The 19,971-nt window shown below is 42.6% G+C and overlaps 1 protein-coding gene across 2 annotated transcripts in view; it reads right to left on the minus strand.

Annotated features, from left to right (window-relative positions):
• The window catches only part of ARID1A (AT-rich interaction domain 1A), a 183,857-nt gene that overhangs the window by 51,565 nt on the left and 112,321 nt on the right, over positions 1-19,971 (minus strand). For both annotated transcript variants that reach the window (XM_077295708.1, XM_077295707.1), the window contains exons 3-10: positions 18,544-18,945; positions 18,343-18,456; positions 8,225-8,465; positions 7,845-7,934; positions 7,531-7,698; positions 7,102-7,384; positions 6,865-7,004; positions 2,489-2,598 (exon numbers count right to left, since the gene is read on the minus strand). In XM_077295708.1, coding sequence (XP_077151823.1) covers positions 2,489-2,598; positions 6,865-7,004; positions 7,102-7,384; positions 7,531-7,698; positions 7,845-7,934; positions 8,225-8,465; positions 18,343-18,456; positions 18,544-18,945 — 1,548 coding nt within the window. The remainder of the gene's footprint in view (positions 1-2,488; positions 2,599-6,864; positions 7,005-7,101; positions 7,385-7,530; positions 7,699-7,844; positions 7,935-8,224; positions 8,466-18,342; positions 18,457-18,543; positions 18,946-19,971) is intronic.

The following is a 19,971-nucleotide window of genomic DNA, read 5'->3' on the forward strand; positions in this document are numbered from 1 at the left end:
CTGCTGACCGACAGCCAGCGCTCTGCTGCATAACTGCTGGGAGACGGCTGTCAATCAGCAGGACATCGGGACTCATATCTCGTCAATATAGCAGCTGAAAGAAGAGCTACTGTGTTGATGTAGAGAAGCTGAATCAACGGCATGAGTGGTCAGTGACAGGTAGTTGCTAGCTAGTTAGCAACTACCTGCCTGTTCATTTTCTGGCTCATTGTAAAGCCCCCGTCACACAGAGATCGCTAGCGAGATCGCTAGCGAGATCGCTAGCGAGATCGCTGCTGAGTCACAAGTTTTGTGACGCAACAGCGACCTCAGTAGTGATCTCGCTATGTGTGACACGTACCAGCGACCAGGCCCCTGCTGCGAGATCGCTGGTCGTGTCGGAATGGCCTGGGCCGTTTTTTGGTCGTTGAGGTCCCGCTGACATCGCTGAATCGGTGTGTGTGACACCGATCCAGCGATGTCTTCACTGGTAACCAGGGTAAACATCGGGTTACTAAGCGCAGGGCCGCGCTTAGTAACCCGATGTTTACCCTGGTTACCAGCGTAAATGTAAAAAAAAAAAAACAGTACATACTCACCATCTGATGTCCGTCAGGTCCCTTGCCGTCTGCTTCCTGCTCTGACTGAGTGCCGCCGTACAGTGAGAGCACAGCACAGCAGTGACGTCACCGCTGTGCTGTACTTTCACTTTCACTTTGTGGCGCTCAGTCAGTGTGGGAAGCAGACGGCAAGGGACCTGACGGACATCAGATGGTATGTACTGTTTGGGTTTTTTTTACATTTACGCTGGTAACCAGGGTAAACATCGGGTTACTAAGCGCGGCCCTGCGCTTAGTAACCCGATGTTTACCCTGGTTACCCGGGTGCTGCAGGGGGACTTCGGCATCGTTGAAGACAGTTTCAACGATGCCGAAGTCGTTCCCCTGATCGTTGGTCGCTGGAGAGAGCTGTCTGTGTGACAGCTCCCCAGCGACCACACAACGACTTACCAACGATCACGGCCAGGTCGTATCGCTGGTCGTGATCGTTGGTAAATCGCTATGTGAGACGGGGCCTTAAATAAAATGTAGTCCTGGATAACCCCTTAGCAGCTGTCAGATTGACAGTGGTACTTATGTGAAAAAATAAAATAAAACTATGCCAATACAATGGGATTAACCACAAAATTACTGTTTACTTATTAATGAAAAGACAAAGATCAATTGATAAAAAAATAGAAACAGGTTTCCATTTGGGTTATCCATTACACAGGTTTCACTTATCTGAACTGTCTAACCAAGTTACCATTTAAAGGGAACCTGTCACCAGGTTCACCTGATATGAGTTACAGCCATCACCTTTCAGGGCTGATATCCAACATTCTATAATGCTGTATATCAGCCCCCAACCCGACCTAGAAGAACTGAAAACTAACTATTAGGCTTCTTGCCGCTGTGCTTTTGTAGCCCCAATAGATTTCTATGGGGCCGCAAAAATGGGCTGCATAAGTTTGTTGGAGCACCGTATGGAAGTATTTACAGCCGTGAAAAAATATCGAGCCTGCTCAATATATTTTTCACGGCTTACGGACATGGCCCCATTGAAAATCAATGGGGCCGCAAAAACAACTGAAGCTTGTTTTTGTGGTGCACCGTCAAGAACGTATTTGCGGATTGCGGACACCCCTCAGGTGAGTAGTATAACAGTTACTTTTCAGACATGCAGTCCACCATAGTTATTGGTACACCTTAAGTTAATCCCTGTTTATTTGGTGCCTGCCTTTTTTCTCCGAATATACACATTTCAATGACGCTACTAACACAGTCATTTGATGGGTGACTTATGGCAGCCAGTGGTCTGCTGAAGGCCCTATAACTATTTCATAATATAAAAAATGTGTGAATGTGTGAATGTGTGTGTGTGTGTGTGTGTGTGTGTGTGTACATATATATGAGTGAGTGTGTGTGAGTGAGTGAGTGAGTGAGTGTGTGTGTGTGTGTGTATATGAGTGTGTGAATGCGTGTGTGTGTGTATTTTGTTTTTTGATAGTGTATAGATGGACATGTATATATATTACACACGTGAGTGGAGGTGTGTGCGTGTATAATCAGCCAGTTAATTGATATGAAAATGCCTATGATCAATTTCCAGCCCCTGTCACTCCAGTTTTATGCCACGCCCAGAGCCACCTCTAACCTAGATGACTGCTCATTTGCTTGATATCACACAGCACGGAGGCCACCAATCAAGCAGGACGAAACTGCACTGGTGGGGACAGAGGCTAGAGTGACCATGGCTTCACTTCTACAAAAAGCTCTGCAGCCTCATCTGCATATATCAATTAAAATGCTAATTTCCCAGTAAAAGACAGATCATGCAAAGATATTGCTGGCCTAGTCTTTGACAGTGCTACCTGCAAATTTAAGTAGTTTGGGGTGATGAAAGGAGGATGGAGGGGTGAGAATCTGTAAGTAAAAAGATTTTTCTACTATTTGCACATCCAAAGTACCTTTGATTTGGTCTCCGTTTTTGGTGTTCCATCTGCTTTATTATTCATCTTAGGAGTTGGGGTCAATTTAACATCTGAAAGTCCCATAAGTTCTGGGCTACCAGCCATGCCTGTCAAAGATATCACCATACTTAATTTTAAACCAGCACAGTAAAAAGGGAACCCGTCACATTTTACATGACATTCGATTTGTGGACAGAATGGTGTTAAGAAGAAGGATATTTAGAATTGTTGGAAAAGATTCAGTATATCTTCCATCTTATTCACTCAAATCCCTGCTGTTTATATCCATACGAGTCCAGTGGGTGGTCCTCTTCAGTGATTGACATCAATTACTGCATTAGACATATGCAAAATTCAATAAACACATGTGTATCCACTGGAAATAACCTATACACATGACCACAACTGTAAATATTTCATAAAATTAAAAAGGTTATTGATTACCTGGTACTATAGTAATAGCAAAGTCAGAAAGGGAACACATTCCTTAGAGGAATGAAATTACATAGGTGTGGTTAGAAAATTATCAGTTTACATACACCATATAGTACATGACAGTAGTCTATTGAATGGTAAGTGCTGCCAAGAGTAACCAAATGTATAATAGTGAAAATATGAATAGTTATTCAAATTGATTACAATGCAATAGAACTTTTCCAGACATTACGGTAAAGTGTCACTTCCCTCGGGTAAGTTGTGGGCGAAACACGAGTTGGGAAAATCATATCGTGGGGTTTATTATCTTGTCAGCCTTTATTATTATAAATTTGTGGATGCATATGTTTGTTATGACCAAGTCACATCAACCTAGGTATATATGCACTCAAACAAGTTTTGATATGATTAATACATTTGTTTTTTCTCATTGCACTTGCCACTTTATACTACATGGTTACACAACTAGGATTCAACTACTTTTTGATATATTCAAAATATTTTCTGCATATATGTTTGAAGGTGCACATTTACATGGTCATTTCTGCATCTACTTTAGGGATATCTAACCATTTGCAGTATCACACACATTTATCAGATTTGCTGACTAATAGATATTTCTACTACATATAGTCATGGCCGAAAGAGAGAGAGAGAGAGTGTGAGTGTGAGTGTGAGTGTGAGAGTGAGAGAGAGAGAGAGAGAGAGAGAGAGAGAGAGAGAGAGAGAGAGAGAGAGAGAGAGAGAGAGAGAGAGAGAGAGAGAGAGAGAGAGTATATGTATTGGACCGCCACAAAAAAACCCGCAAACTTGACATAATTTCACACAAAGCCACAAAAATGAGCAGGACAAAAATTGTTGGAATCCTCAGCTTAATATTTAGTTGCACCCTCTTTGGAATACATAACTTCAATCAATTCCTTCCTATAACCATCAACAAGCTTCTTACACCTCTCAACTGGAATTTTGGACCAATCTTTTGCAAACTGCTCAAGGTCTCTCCTATTTAAAGGGAACCTGTCACCCCGTTTTTTCAGTATGAGATAAAAATACTGTTAAATAGGGCCTGAGCTGTGCGTTACAATAGTGTATTTTGTGGACCCCGATTCCCCACCTATGCTGCCGAAATACGTTAGCAAAGTAGCCGTTTTCGCCTGTCAATCAGGCTGGTCTGGTCAGATGGGCGAGGTGACATCGCTGTTTCTTCCCCCAGATCTTGCTTATTTTTCCATTGGTGGCGTAGTGGTTTGCGCATGCCCAAGTGCCGAATCCACTGCACAGGGGAGGGAAAATAGTGCGATCTGCGCTACTCCCCTGGTGATCAGTGGGGGCGGCCATCTTCCTGTGGCCGCGCGTGCGCAGATCGAGCGCTCTGCTGCCCGGGGCTTCAGGAAAATGGCCGCGGGATGCCGCGCGTGCGCAGATGGAGATCGCGGCAGCCATTTTCCTGAAGCAGAGTTCGCATCTCGGCTTCAGGAAAATGGCCACCGCGATCTCCATCTGCGCGCGGCATCCCGTGGCCATTTTCCTGAAGCCCCGGGCAGCAGAGCGCTCCATCTGCGCACGCGCGGCCACAGGAAGATGGCCGCCCCCACCGATCACCAGGGGAATAGCGCAGATCGCGCTCTTTTTCCTCACCTATGCAGTGTATTCGGCACTTGGGCATGCGCAAACCACTACGCCACCAACGGAAAAATAAGCAAGATCTGGGGGAAGAAACAGCGATGTCACCACGCCCATCCGACCAGACCAGCGTGAGTGACAGCCCAAAACGGCTACTTTGGTAACATATTTCGGCAGCATAGGTGGGGAAATCAGGGTCCACAAAATACACTATTGTAATGCACAGCTCAGGCCCTATTTAATTGTATTTTTATCTCATACGGAAAAAACGGGGTGACAGGTTCCCTTTAAAGGGTACCATCGCCCAACATCAAAATTAAGATCTCCCTACAGGTGTTCAATGGTATTTAGATCCAGACTTCTTGCTGGCCATTTTAGAACTCTCCAGCGCTTTGTTTTCATCCATTTCTCAGTGTTTCTTGAAGTATTTTTGGGGTCATTGTCCTGATGGAAATATAAAGGCACGGATGATTGACCTCGTGGAGACCAAAACTAGGCACTGCTCCTGATAGCCAGTTTCCTACTCCACACTGATGAGGGGCAAAAACCCCGAAACAGCTGTCTGTGGATGGATACCATGCTTGGCATAGGTGGTTTTCCTTTATTGGATGTTTTCCTTTATTGGATGCTGCCCTTCCCTTGGTTGTTCCTTCCCGGGGAAAGGCCTGGCTATTCACTGCCTGCGTTGAGAAACACGTGATGGTGTCTCCGCAGTTCCTCTACTTGCATTGTCCTGATGGAAGACCTATGATCTAGGGCACAAACCCAGCTTTTCTTTCAATGGACACTACAATATTGCAACCAAAAACAAAAATCCTTTGGAAATCTTCATATTTCAAGATACCTTGCACAATTGTCAAGGCACCCAGTGCTAGAGGCAGCAAAACAACCCTAAGCCATTTTGAATTTCCACCATATTTGACTGCAGATCCTGTGTTCTTTTCTTGGTAGGCCTCGTCCCGTTTTCAGTAACCAGTAAAATGATGCATTTTACCAAAAAGCTTCATCTTGGTCTCATCTGTCCACAAGACTCTTTTCTTGAAGGATTTAGGCTTACTCGCTTCAGGCTTTTTCGCCGGAGACAAAAAACATTGCAATGGACGTTTTTTCAAGAATCCGGAAGCGGCAGATTTGCCGGATCCGGCGAAAACCGGACGAAACGCAATGTCATCCGGTGCAATCCGGCACTAATGCAAGTCTATGGGAAAAAAACCTGATCCGGCGGCAACATTCGCCTGATCCGGTTTTTTGAAAATTAGCCGGATTTAGCCTGACACTGAAAACCTGATGTGTGAAAGTAGCCTTAGGAACTTGTTTGGGGCTGTTAATCCACCATAAAGACCATCATGCATTGCAACCTTTCATCAAATTTTCTCTGCTGTCCAGGGAGATTAGCTACAGTGCCATGGTGTGAAAAGGTCTTGATTATGTTGTGCATCATGGGCAAAGGAACATCAAGATCTCTGGAGATGGACTTGAGAACCAAAATTGTTGTACAATATCATCAATGTAAAGGTTACAAGTCCTCAGACCGTTCTCTCCTTTCTGTTCTCCATGTTTAGTGCACAATGCACACACACAAACACAATGTAAAGATTGAGCCAACTTCTCTCCTTTTTGGCTTCAGGTGTGATTTTCATATTACCCACATCTGCGACTTGGCACAGGTGAGTTTGAACGATCACCACATGCTTGAAACAGTTGTTTACCCACAATTTTGGAAAGGTGACAACTTTGTCTGGCCCATTTTTGGGGTTGTGTGGGAAATTATGTCCAATTTGCCTTTTTTTTGTTACAATACACACAAAGGAAATAAACATGTATAACAAAACATTATTCAATTTCTGTAACAATACCATCACTTTCAGCCATGACTGTGGATGCACTTATGGCTATATAATTCATTAAACCTACTGGTCATCTAATTCTGACATTTCATGACACTATACCATAAAGTCTGGAACAGTTGTGTTGCACTGTAATCAATTTGAGTAACTTTTCATACATTTGCCTATTCTTGGCAGCACTTACCATTCAATAGACTATTGTCATGTGCTATATGTTGTATGTAAATTGATCATTTTCTACCCTCACTTATGTAATTTTAACCCGTTAAGGAATATTTTCCTTTTCTGATTTTATTATTGTACCATGTGATCAATAAACAGTTGTGGGTCAGGTTTATAGGTTATTTCCATTTCTGCATGCAGTCTTAGGCAAGGACTGTCAATTTCTGAACAAGCCCACCCACTGGATACAACTTTTCCCAGATAATAGTTTCAACATAAAAGGACATCCATATTGTTGTAGCTTACCTGAGTTATTGGCCATGTTGCCTCCCATATAGGGAGGTCCCTGTGTATTCATCATTGCGGCCATACTGTTCATGCCTTGACCATATGGAGGTCCAGCTCCCATCATACCAGCTTGATTCATGTTAGGGTAGCCAGGTGATCTAGGATAAGGAAGAACCAAAAAACATATGCATAAAAAGCATGACCCAAAACCTAACTCTTTAATAATTTATTAAGAAAATGGGTAGCGGTTCTCACCTATTCTGTATGGAGTTGGCAGTGCCATGCATTCCAGCTGCCTCTTGTGCTTTACGATTCATACCAGGAGGAGGACACATCCCACTTCCAACTTGTGGTGGCATGTTCCCCATATTTGGACCAAATGGTCGGTTGCCCATTGCCGAATGGCCCATGCGCCCTCCATATTGTGGCATGCCTCCTTGGCCATGCATCTGACCACCTGCAACAAGAGGAGCCATGCCAGCCCCTGGATAACCTGCATTTGCCATTGTATTATAATTTGGCTGCCTGGGGTAACCCCCTGTGAAGAAAAAAGAAAAAATTTAAAATAGAACTTGAATTTTAATCTCTTTGCCTTGAGCAGAATGCTCTACTCTTTAGAATAAAATAAAATACAGAAAAGATTACATTCACTTAGCAAGGCTATTGTAATATAAAAAAACACACCTTGGGGACCATATTGTCCTCCCTGAGGTCCATAACTACCCATAGAGTTCTGCTGATAGGGTCCCATTCCAGCATGCATCTGGCCCCCAGATGACTGACGTGGAGAAAGTGCTTGGCCAGGCTGTGGAGATCCATACTGAGGGATTTGAGTATTCCTCTGCATGTACCCTGTGGGAAGCAGACATGATACTACTTACTGAAGGGGTCATTTCTATTTACCTTCATTTTACAAGCCTCCAATGACATCATTTCATATTCTAACAATAATCTAATGCTTTATGTGAAGCGTGAACTGGACTAAAAGTACTTTTTACCTCTCTCTTGTCCAAGACCAGCCTGGTTCATCGTAGGGTGAATTAAACCATCTGACTGTCCACTAGGAGGACGTGGTGGCATCTGAGTTCCTGGGAGAGATTGAATAAAATAAAATTTAGGTGACCTATTTTGAGCACATTGACCAGAAAAGCCAATTCCAAACAAAGTTGTTTCAGAAGGTCTCAACATGGTCATAATACCTAAACCGAGAATTAATGCAAACGCTAAAAAGCAGCCACATTTGGCTTACTAAATAAAGCCTAAAGAAAGTGAAAGACAAGTAAAAAACTAATTAAGGCATTTGTGTATATGTGGGGATAGACAGGCATACTCAAATCTGTCATACAATGGGTAAACCAAAGATCACTAAGGCACTCACCTGGAACAGATGTCGGGGACAGTGGACCAGAACGAGACGGTGCCACGCTGACTGGAGAGCCAACAGGGGAGGGTGAGGGACCCCTGATTCCCGGCAAGTGGGGTGATGTATGAGGAGAGAAAGGTGACTGAGCTGGATTGCTCTGTTCGCCCTGACTGCTGGAGATCCCAGAAGTGCTGACACCTGGACTTAGAGCACCCTCAGCACCCATTGGTAGGTCATCAATTGAACCAGAAAGATCCTGTGAAGACAGATTAACAGTTAACAAAAAACATGGTCTTGTTTGCTATTTATTAATTCTGTACATTAAATACAAGGTTATCATTGACATATTACGCTTCAAATCAGGTATCTTGAATAAAGGGTACAGTTATGAGCCTGCATTTTATAAAAATAAGTACGTAATATAGGCTATAAGGAGAGAGTAGAACGGTGAAAAATTAGATTCATAAACTGAAGGTAAGCGCGTTTTTGCACTTACTACCTCTTACCAGCACATTAATCTTCCAAAGATTACATTACGTGTGACAAAAGGATATTTAGACAGTTAGAGCAGTAAGACTGCACACTAGCCCAACACAAGAGCTAGTAAAAGCAGACAGACAATATATCAGCATTTAAAGGAAAACTGTCAGCAGGTTTTTAGACCATAAACTGAAATGTTGCTTATAGCTATCTTTACTTTATAAGCCAGTTTCTCTGGTTTTAGAAATCCGTGGATGAATGCCTCTGCACATAAGCTCACAATGGCAGGGAGCTTGGCCTGCACTTAGCTCTCCAGGCTATCTCCCCCTTTCTTTTTCTGCTGCAAGCATTCTGGCAGTGACCAACAGATGACTCTTCCCTGTGACCTCCTTCCCAAACCCAAGACCTTGTGCAAGCACAGTCATTCCCAAAGGTGGCTTATGCACACAGTGGGGTCCTGATTATGTACGACAGACAAAACTATCAATCTGCGCAAGCATCGCTTCCGGGAATGACCACGCCTGCGCAGGGTCTTGGGCGGGAGAGATTACAGGGAAGAGTGACCTGTCAGTCACCGAGAGGAAGGCAGTGTCCGAAAGAGGTAAAGAAGCCAGCTCATTTATATATAAACATTCACAAATGGATTACTAGAAAATGGAGAAATGGGCTTCCAATACAAAGATATAGACATGATCAACATTTCAGATGCTTCACACATTATGTTAGCTAAGGGTCTAAAAACCTGCTGAAAGTTTCCCTTTAAAAGCAGCTGGATGTTTCTCTAAGGACAAATGGCATTTAACAACATGATTAACCAATATTTAGTCTATTGAAATAAGTTGAACTTTATGGACCTGTGTCTTTTTTCCAACAAGTGTAACTATTACAAAAAGATTATAAAACCTTGATTTGCAAGACATTTTATGGGAAGATTTACTTAGTTTGGCACAAGCCTTCATTACACTGAGGAAGGACTAACTATATCTTTTATAAATTTGGTGCATCTCTGAATATCAGCTATGAGCAGGTGTGGGATTGCACCCTAATTTGACAATTTTGAAAGGGCACAAATTTTAATGCAAAAGTACTGGGTCAAGATTTGAGCCTTAAGGCAAAATGACTGGTACAAAGCCTTTGATACATTACCCCTTGGGAGTTCCTCACCTTTCAAATGACTTTCCAGGATTAGAAAAACATTGCTTCCACCTCCGAAAAATAGTGCCAAACTTGCTAATGGGTTGCTACTGTATTGCAGCTTAGTTACATTGAATTCACTAGGGTTAAAGGCAGTTAATCAATAGGATCAACCCTCCTAAGCAGTCTGTATGGGCATGTAGGTTATAGGAAGCGGAATACAATGATACATTGATATCTATGATCCAATGTCTTATTCCAGAGAAATCCACGGTTTTCTTCTATGTAAATGAACTGTTCAGGCTATGGGGACTACACCGATCTGCATGAGAATCTGCCTCCAGAGCTTAGTTACTGAACGTCTTATAACAATCACATTAGATTGCTAGAAAAGTATAACAAACATCACCACTTCTTTTTTGTCCACTTCTGGTTTTGGCTTACCAATAAAGAGGTAATACTGACCAAATACTGAATGTGAGAACGTGGCCTTATAACCACTGAGGCCATGTGCACACGTTCAGGATTTTTCGCGTTTTTTTCGCGTTTTTTCGCTATAAAAACGTGATAAAAACGCGAAAAAAACGCTAACATATGCCTCCTATTATTTACAAGGTATTCCGCATTTTTTGTGCAAATGTTGCGATTTTTTCCGCGAAAAAATCGCATAGCGGAAAAAAAAGCAACATGTTCATTAAAAATGCGGAATTGCAGGGATTCCGCACACCTAGGAGTCCATTGATCTGCTTACTTCCCGCATGGGGCTGTGCACACCATGCGGGAAGTAAGCAGATTATGTACGGTTGGTACCCAGGGTGGAGGAGAGGAAACTCTCCTCCACGCACTGGGCACCATATAAGTGGTCAAAAAATAAGAAATAAAATAAAAAACAGTCCTATACTCACCCTCGATGTCCCGCGCAGTGTTCCCGCCTCTGTGCTGCACGCTGGCTGGTTCCTGTAGCTGGTGTGCGGAGAAGGACCTTGCCGAATGACGTCACTGTCCTGTGATTGGTCGAGACCGCTCACGTGACCGTGACGTCATGGAAGGCCCTGCGCGCACACATCAGCTATAGGAACGGACGCCGGTGAGGAGATCTGATGTCTGCGGGTGAGTATAAGCATTTTTTTTATTATTTTTAAACGTTCTATCTTTTACTATAGATGCTGCAAAAGCAGCATCTATAGTAACAAGTTGGTCACACTTGTCAAACGCTATGTTTGACAAGTGTGACCAACTTGTCAGTCAGTTTTCCAAGCGATGCTACAGATCGCTTGGAAAACTTTAGCATTCTGCAAGCTAATTACGCTTGCAGAATGCTAAAAAAACGCAAAAAAAAACGGAAAAAAACCGCAAAAAAAAAAATGCGGATTTCTTGCAGAAAATTTCCGGTTTTCTTCAGGAAATTTCTGCAAGAAATCCGCAACGTGTGCACATACCCTAACCACACACATCTGCAGTGAGATCAGGAGAGCAGACAGCACTCCTGGACACACTGGTAACATACTTTTCATGTACAATCAGCTCTGGAGGCAAAATTATCTTCCAGGCAATGTCCTCCCCAGAGTCTGTAAAAGGTCATTCATAGATTTAAGAAAAACGTGGATTTCTCTGGAATAAGACATTAGATTGCAGATATCATTGTATTCAGCTTCCTATGACCCGAGTGCCCATATAGACAGCTTACGAGGGATGACACTACTGACAAATTCTGTTTAAGTGTCAACACACACACGGTGCATAGGTATGGTAACGTTTTAGAAAGAAAGCAGCCATATGTTTAGCGCTGGACAATCTTTAAGTCTATTAAAAACGCATACCAATCTATCCTTAAAGATTGTCCAGCGCTAAACATATGGCTGCTTTCTTTCTAAAACGTTACCATACCTATGCACCGTGTGTGTTGACACTTAAACAGAATTTGTCAGTAGTGTCATCCCTAGTCTTTTAGTCATCTTCTAGTCATCCCTAAGTCTATTAAAAACGCATACCAATCTATCCTTTTACACCAGCTACATTAACCAATATAAGGATATATGCACACGTCAGGATTTCTTGCAGAAATTTCCTGAGCAAAACCGGACATTTTCTGTAAGAAATCCGTATGCGGTTTTTTTTTTTTGCGTTTTTTCCGGAGATTTCCCAATGCAATAATATAGTGGGAAATCCGCAAAAAAAATATCAGCAAAATTAATGAACATTATGCGTTTTTTTCACAGAAAAAACCCAACATGTGCACAAAAATTGCAGAATGCATTCTAAATCATGGGATGCATATGTATGCGTTTATGCGTTTTTACGGCAAAAAAACAAAATCCGCAGCGTGTGCACACAGCTTATCAGTAAAAAGGCTCAAGGATTACAATGGTTACTGAAAAGAGTTTGTTCTCACTGTGTGTTTAGATTGTGGGAGGAAACCCAAAAACATACTGCTGTGGAATGTAGATACAGAGTCCAATGGGAAGTGGTGACAATGTCTGAAAAGTGCTGCAGAATACGATGGCCCTAAATAAGCAAGCATAATTAGACTACAAAGCATCTCAAATGGTCATTCAACAAAAACAAATGAATGCTCATTCAGTAGACTATACATTAGAGAAAAGTTTTTTGAAAAACTGGCAAGAGGGGAGGGAGAGAATGTAGAGTAGATGATAACTAACAGTGGATAACAGTGGATATGAAAGTGGCACAGCTTCTAACAAAAGCAAAAAAAATCAAATTACATATACTAAATGGAACCGGTCATGTCAGATAGCGATATTAGCCTGCAGATAAAGTGTTAATCTGCAGGGTAATAGCATTATGAAGGTGCCTGGCTGCAGTATTAATAATAATAAATTTTATTTCTATAGCGCCATCATATTCTGCAGCACTTTACATTTTAGAGGGGACTTGTACATACAATGCACATTACAGCATAACAAACACATAGATCAAAACAGATACCAATAGGAATGAGGGCCCTGCTCGCAAGCTTACAATCTATGAGGAAAAGGGGAGACACGAGAGGTGGATGGTAACAATTACTTTCGTTGTTCGGACCAGCCATAGTGTAAGGATCGGGTGTTCATGTAAAGCTGCATGAACCGGTTATCAGCCTAAGTATGTAGCAGTACAGACACAGAGGGCTATTAACTGCATGAAATATATGAGAACATGATGTGAGGAACCTGATTATGGTAAAAATTTTCAATGGGCCACACAGGGATAGTTAGGTTAATGGGTTGAGGCGGTAGGCCAGTCTGAACAAATGTGTTTTTAGAGCACGCTTAAAACTGTGGGGATTGGGGATTAATAGTATTAACCTGGGTAGTGCATTCCAAAGAATCGGCGCAGCACGTGAAAAGTCTTGGAGACGGGAGTGGGAGGTTCTGATTATTGAGGATGCTAACCTGAGGTCATTAGCGGAGCGGAGAGCACTGATAGTTTGGTAGACTGAGACCAGGGAGGAGATGTAGGGTGGTGCTGAGCCATGGAGTGCTTTGTGGGTGAGGGTAATACGTTTGTACTAGATTCTGGAGTAGATGGGTAACCAGTGTAATGACTGGCACAAGGTAGAGACATCGGTGTAACGATTGTACTTAAAGAGCAGCACCTGGGAGAAAATGAACCATAAAATTCCTAAGAGCCATTGGCTTTCAATCAGGCATGCATGGAGCATTTACAGTCACCGATCAGAACACAGAGTGGCACAGCCAACACTGCACTGATGCACTGCAAAGCTGGCTGTCAGTCAGTGCCGGGGTGAGCTTACTGTCACCACTCCAGTGCGGTGAGTAACCAATTGCTCCGGGCACACCTGAAAACTGGCAGCACCACGAGAAATTAAAGTTCATGTTCACCTGGGTAACGCTCTTTTTAGTACTGCAGCCAGGCACCTTCACCTGCAAATTAACCTCATATCTGCAGTTTAATAGCGTTATCGGACCTGACAGTCCTGGATAACCCCTTTAAATGGAACTTTTTTGTTTTACTACAGGCCTAAGAACTAACAGGCAGGTAAGTTGCTGTGTCGCTCTCTACCAGGACAGACCACTCTTGCCAGTGATTCAGCAGCTTCCGTTAAGGTCACGTTGAGAACAGCAGCTTCTCTTCCATTCTGTCCTGCCGATGGATTAGGACTTCTGATGTAAAGTAATGCCGTGTCGACAGAGCAGCCAGGAAAAAAAGCTGTTCCCTTGACATGGAACAGCTGAAACTCAGCAGGACTTGGAACAGACGAGTAACTACCTGCCTGTTTTGCTTTTTTTTTTTTTTTTTTAAATCATAGTTTATGGCTAAAATCGAAATCTTTGACAAGTTCTACAAGTTCTTTAAATGTGAACATCTGGCTTTATCTTTTTTTTCTAAATAAATCTTGTTTTATTGAAGGTGAAAAAGAATAACAAAATATCATACAAATCAAATATAGAATAGAGTAATGTACCATTAACCCCTTCACCCCCAAGGGTGGTTTGCACGTTAATGACCGGGCCAATATTTACAATTCTGACCACTGTCCCTTTATGAGGTTATAACTCTGGAACGCTTCAACGGATCTTGGAGATTCTGACATTATTTCTCGTGACATATTGTACTTCATGATAGTGGTAAAATTTCTTCAATATAACTTGCGTTTATTTGTGAAAAAAATGAATATTTGGCGAAAATTTCGCAATTTTCCAACTTTGAATTTTTATGCCCTTAAATCACAGACATATGTCACGCAAAATACTTAATAAGTAACATTTCCCACATGTCTACTTTACATCAGCACAATTTTGGAACCAAAATTTTTTTTTGTGACGGAGTTATAAGGGTTAAAAGTTGACCAGCAATTTCTCATTTTTACAACACCATTTTTTTTTTAGGGACCACATCTCATTTGAAGTCATTTTGAGGGGTCTATATGATAGAAAATACCCAAGTGTGACACCATTCTAAAAACTGCACCTCTCAAGGTACTCAAAACCACTTTCAAGAAGTTTATTAACCCTTCAGGTGTTTCACAGGAATTTTTGGAATGTTTAAATAAAAATGAACATTTAACTTTTTTTCACACAAAATTTATTTCAGCTCCAATTTGTTTTATTTTACCAAGGGTAACAGGACAAATTGTACAACAAATTTTGGGGTCTATTTTCTCCTGAGTACGCTGATACCCCATATGTGGGGGTAAACCACTGTTTGGGCGCATGGCAGAGCTCTGAAGGAAAGGAGCGCCATTTGACTTTTCAATGCAAAATTGACTGGAATTGAGATGGGACGCCATGTTGCATTTGGAGAGCCCCTGATGTGCCTAAACATTGAAACCCCCCACAAGTGACACTATTTTGGAAAGTAGACCCCTAAGGAACTTATCTAGATGTGTGGTGAGCACTTTGACCCAACAAGTGCTTCACAGAAGTTTATAATGCAGAGCCGTAAAAATAAAAAATCATATTTTTTCACAAAAATGATCTTTTCACCCCCAATTTTTTATTTTCCCAAGGGTAAGAGAAGAAATTGGACCCCAAAAATTGTTGTGCAATTTGTCCTGAGTACGCAGATACCCCATGTGTGGGTGTAAACCATTGTTTGGGCGCAGGGCAGAGCTTGGAAGGGAAGGAGCGCCATTTGACTTTTCAATGCAAAATTGACTGGAATTGAGATGGGACGCCATGTTGCGTTTGGAGAGCCCCTGATGTGCCTGAACATTGAAACCCCCCACAAGTGACACCATTTTGGAAAGTAGACCCCTTAAGGAACTTATCTAGATGTGTGTTGAGCACTTTGACCCAACAAGTGCTTCACAGAAGTTTATAATGCAGAGCCGTAAAAATAAAAAAATCATATTTTTTCACAAAAATGATCTTTTTGCCCCCATTTTTTTTATTTCCCCAAGGGTAAGAGAAGAAATTAGACCACAAAAGTTGTTGTGCAATTTGTCCTGAGTACGACGATACCCCATATGTGGGGGTAAACCACTGTTTGGGCGCATAGCAGAGCTCGGAAGGGAAGGAGCGCTATTTTACTTTTCAATGCAAAATTGACTGGAATTAAGATGGGATGCCATGTTGCGTTTGCAGAGCCCTTGATGTGCCTAAACATTAAAAACCCCCACAAGTGACACCATTTTGGAAAGTAGGCCCCCTAAGGAACTTATCTAGATGTGTTTTGAGAGCTTTGAACCCCCAAGTGTTTCACTACAGTTTATAACGCAGAGCCGTGATAATAAAAATTCTTTTTTTTTTTCACAAAAATGATTTTTTAGCCCCCAGTTTTGTATTTTCACAAGGGTATCAGGATAAATTGGACCCCAAAAGATGATGTCCAATTTGTCCTGAGTACGCTGATACCCCATATGTTGGGGTAAACCCCTGTTTGGGCACACGGGAGAGCTCTGAAGGGACGGAGCACTGTTTTCCTTTTTCAACGCAGAATTGGCTGGAATTCAGATCGGATGCCATGTCCCGTTTGGAGAGCCCCTGATGTGCCTAACCAGTGGAAACCCCCCAATTGTAACTGAAACCCTAATCCAAACACACCCCTTACCCTAATCCCAACAGTAACCCTAACCACTCCTCTAACCCAGACACACCCAACCCTATTCCCAACCGTAAATGTAATCCAAACCCTAACCCTATCTTTAGCCCCAACCCTAACTGTAGCCCCAACCCTAGCCCTATCACTAGCCCTAACACTAGCCGTAACACTAACCCTAACCCTAGCCCCAACCCTAACCCTAGCCCCAACCCTAGCCCTAACCCTAGCCCCAACCCTAACCCTAGCCCTAACCCTAGCCCCAACCCTAGCCCTCACCCTAACCCTAACTCTAGCCCTAACCCTAATGGGAAAATGGAAATAAATACATTTTTTAATTTTTTTCTTTTTCCCTAACTAAGGGGGTGATGAAGGGGGGTTTGATTTACCTTTATAGCGGGTTTTTTAGCGGATTTTTATGATTTGCAGCCATCACACACTGAAAGACGCTTTTCATTGCAAAAAATATTTTTTGCGTTACCACATTTTGAGAGCTATAATTTTTAGCGGAATATGTTAGCGCTATATAAAAATAAAGATTATTATTATTATAAAGATTATTATTCCATATTTGAGTCCACAGAGTCATGTGAGATCTTGTTTTTTGCGGGACGAGTTGACGTCTTTATTGGTAACATTTTCGGACACGTGACATTTTTTGATCGCTTTTTATTCCGATTTTTGTGAGGCAGAGTGATCAAAAACCAGCTATTCATGAATTTCTTTTGGGGGAGGCGTTTATACCGTTCCGCGTTTGGTAAAATTGATAAAGCAGTTTTATTCGTCGGGTCAGTACGATTACAGCGATATCTCATTTATATCATTTTTTTTATGTTTTGGCGCTTTTATACGATAAAAACTATTTTATAGAAAAAATAATTATTTCAGTATCGCTTTATTCTCAGGACTATAACTTTTTTTATTTTTTTGCTGATGATGCTGTATGGCGGCTCGTTTTTTGCGGGACAAGATGACGTTTTCAGCGGTACCATGGTTATTTATATCAGTCTTTTTGATCGCGTGTTATTCCACTTTTTGTTCGGCGGTATGATAAAGCGTTTTTTGCTTCGTTTTTTTTTTTTTCTTACGGTGTTTACTGAAGGGGTTAACTAGTGGGGCAGTTTTATAGGTTGGGTCGTTACGGACGCGGCGATACTAAATGTGTACTTTTATTGTTTTTTTTTTATTTAGGTAAAGAAAAGTATTTATGGGAATAATAAATATATTTTTTTTTTATTTATTTAGGATTTTTTTTTTTTTTTTTTTACACACGTGGAGAATTTTTTTTTTTACTTTCTTACTTTGTCCCAGGGGGGGACATTACAGATCGGTGATCTGACAGTGTGCACAGCACTCTGTCAGATCTGCGATCTGCTGTGCAGGGCTGCAGGCTTACCAGCGCCTGCTCTGAGCAGGACCCGGATGCCGCAGCCATCTTGGATCCGGGACCTGCGGCGAGGAGGGAGGTAGGAGACCCTCGGAGCAACGCGATCACATCGCGTTGCTCCGGGGGTCTCAGGGAAGCCCGCAGGGAGCCCCCTCCCTGCGCGATGCTTCCCTATACTGCCGGTACACCGCGATCATGTTTGATCGCGGTGTGCCGGGGGTTAATGTGCCGGGGGCGGTCCGTGACTGCTCCTGGCACATAGTGCCGGATGTCAGCTGCGATATGCAGCTGACACCCGGCCGCGCTCCCCCCGTGAGCGCGGCCGATCGCGTATGACGTACTATCCCGTCGGTGGTCATACGGGCCCACCCCACCTCGACGGGATAGTACGTCAGATGTCAGAAAGGGGTTAAGCATAACAATTATTTATATTATACAAAAGCAATAAAATACCAAACATTGTTACACGATACCCTGAACAGAAATTAAGTTATAAATTTACAGCTCAGGTTACCTACAATGTGCTTGTCTGGTTCTCTATGTATAAAAAACTCCAGCTGCAAGTGTCCACAATAATGGTTGGACGTATTTAACAAAATACTATTTTGTAATCTGGAAGAACTGAACTCACTGGAAGGCTAGAGGGCCGCGGCTGCATCCCCAAGCCAAGATCCTCCTGTCCTTTGCTGGAACCCAGAGAAGGGGTAGAAGAGGCCTGGGAAGTAAAGGAATCCTGAGAGAGCTCCTGCAAAATAAATTCAGATCCACAATAAGGTACAAGTATAAAAAGAAACCCTAACATGGTCCCAAACAGACAAGAGTTCAGTCTTACCTGTGGTGGAGGGAAGCGTTGCTGGGAATAAGCACCTCCCTGCTGTGCCCCAGAGGTGGAATAGGATGAGCCTTGTTGCTGGGAGGTGGGATACTGTGGAGTTTGCTGGGTGTAGGGTGACTGGCTTTGTGAACTTGCTTGGGGGCCCTGCTGTTGTTGTGTATAGGGTGATGGAGATGGGGATTGCTGTTGGGGGAAGGTGGGCTGCACAGGCTGGCTAGAGGGAGGCTGAGAGGAGGCAGTCTGCTGCTGTGTGTAAGACTGAGGAGCTGACTGCTGCTGAGAATACTGGGTTTGGGGTGGTGTTTGCTGCTGCGGAGGGTGGAGGCTCTGCTGGTTATAGTATGGTGACTGGCTCTGTTGAGAATAGGGTCCAGGGCCTTGCTGCGCATATGAAGTCATCTGTAGATAGAAATAGGGAATATATTTCTATAAAAAGTGATAAAGACACTAGAACTTTCAAAAGACTCCTTATTGATTATACCACCTCCAGTGCTACAATGGGATGTAGCAAAACTTACAGGGGTGGTCCCAAAATTGCACCCATTGATGATGAGAAAGAGGGCCTTATATCCCCGATTGATTCAAGTGGCAATCAAAAGAAAGCTGCTACTCCATTAACTACCTAACGTTCTCCACTATCTCCATCAGTCCCATATATGGTGAATATTACTACATCTACTACATGTTGGGATAGGATCATACCCCTTTAACCCCTTAGTGACTGGGCCAAATTTTTTAAATCTGACCAATGTAATTTTATGTGGCAATAGCGAAAATGCTTCAAATCCCAGTGATTTGACTTTTTTCATGGCACATTATAATTTATGATAATGGTAAATTTAGGTCAATGTGTTTTTTTTTGTTTATTTACAAAAAATATCAAATTTGAGAAAAATCAATCCAGATAGTCATACCATAGAAAAACATTAACAATTAACATTTCCCTCATGCCTGCTTTAACCCCTTGACGTCCAATGACGGGCAGAGTCCATCATTAGACGCCTCCCCGTTTGGTCCGGGCTCCGGCAATAAGCCAGCACCTTTTTCGGCACACGACAGCTGATCTGATCAGCTGACATGTGCCCCTAACAGCTGAGGGTGGAATCGCAATCTACACGCGGCTGTTTACATGTTAAATGCCGTTGTCAAACTGACAGCGGCATTTAACATGCACGCGACCTGTGTCATTACCTCCTCCTATCGGCACCCGTGTCACATGATCACGGGCTGCCAATGGGTTGGCTTGACAATCCGGGGTCAGCAAGCGATCAGATGATCACAGCTTTGAGTCTCACATGGAGACTATTGAAGCAAGTAAAAAAATAAAAAAATATATACAGTACAGACCAAAAGTTTGGACACACCTCATTTAAAGATTTTTCTGTATTTTCATGACTATGAAAATTGTACATTCACACTGAAGGC

This window comes from Ranitomeya variabilis, chromosome 3 (assembly GCF_051348905.1).
Source record: "Ranitomeya variabilis isolate aRanVar5 chromosome 3, aRanVar5.hap1, whole genome shotgun sequence".
Lineage (NCBI taxonomy): Eukaryota > Metazoa > Chordata > Amphibia > Anura > Dendrobatidae > Ranitomeya > Ranitomeya variabilis.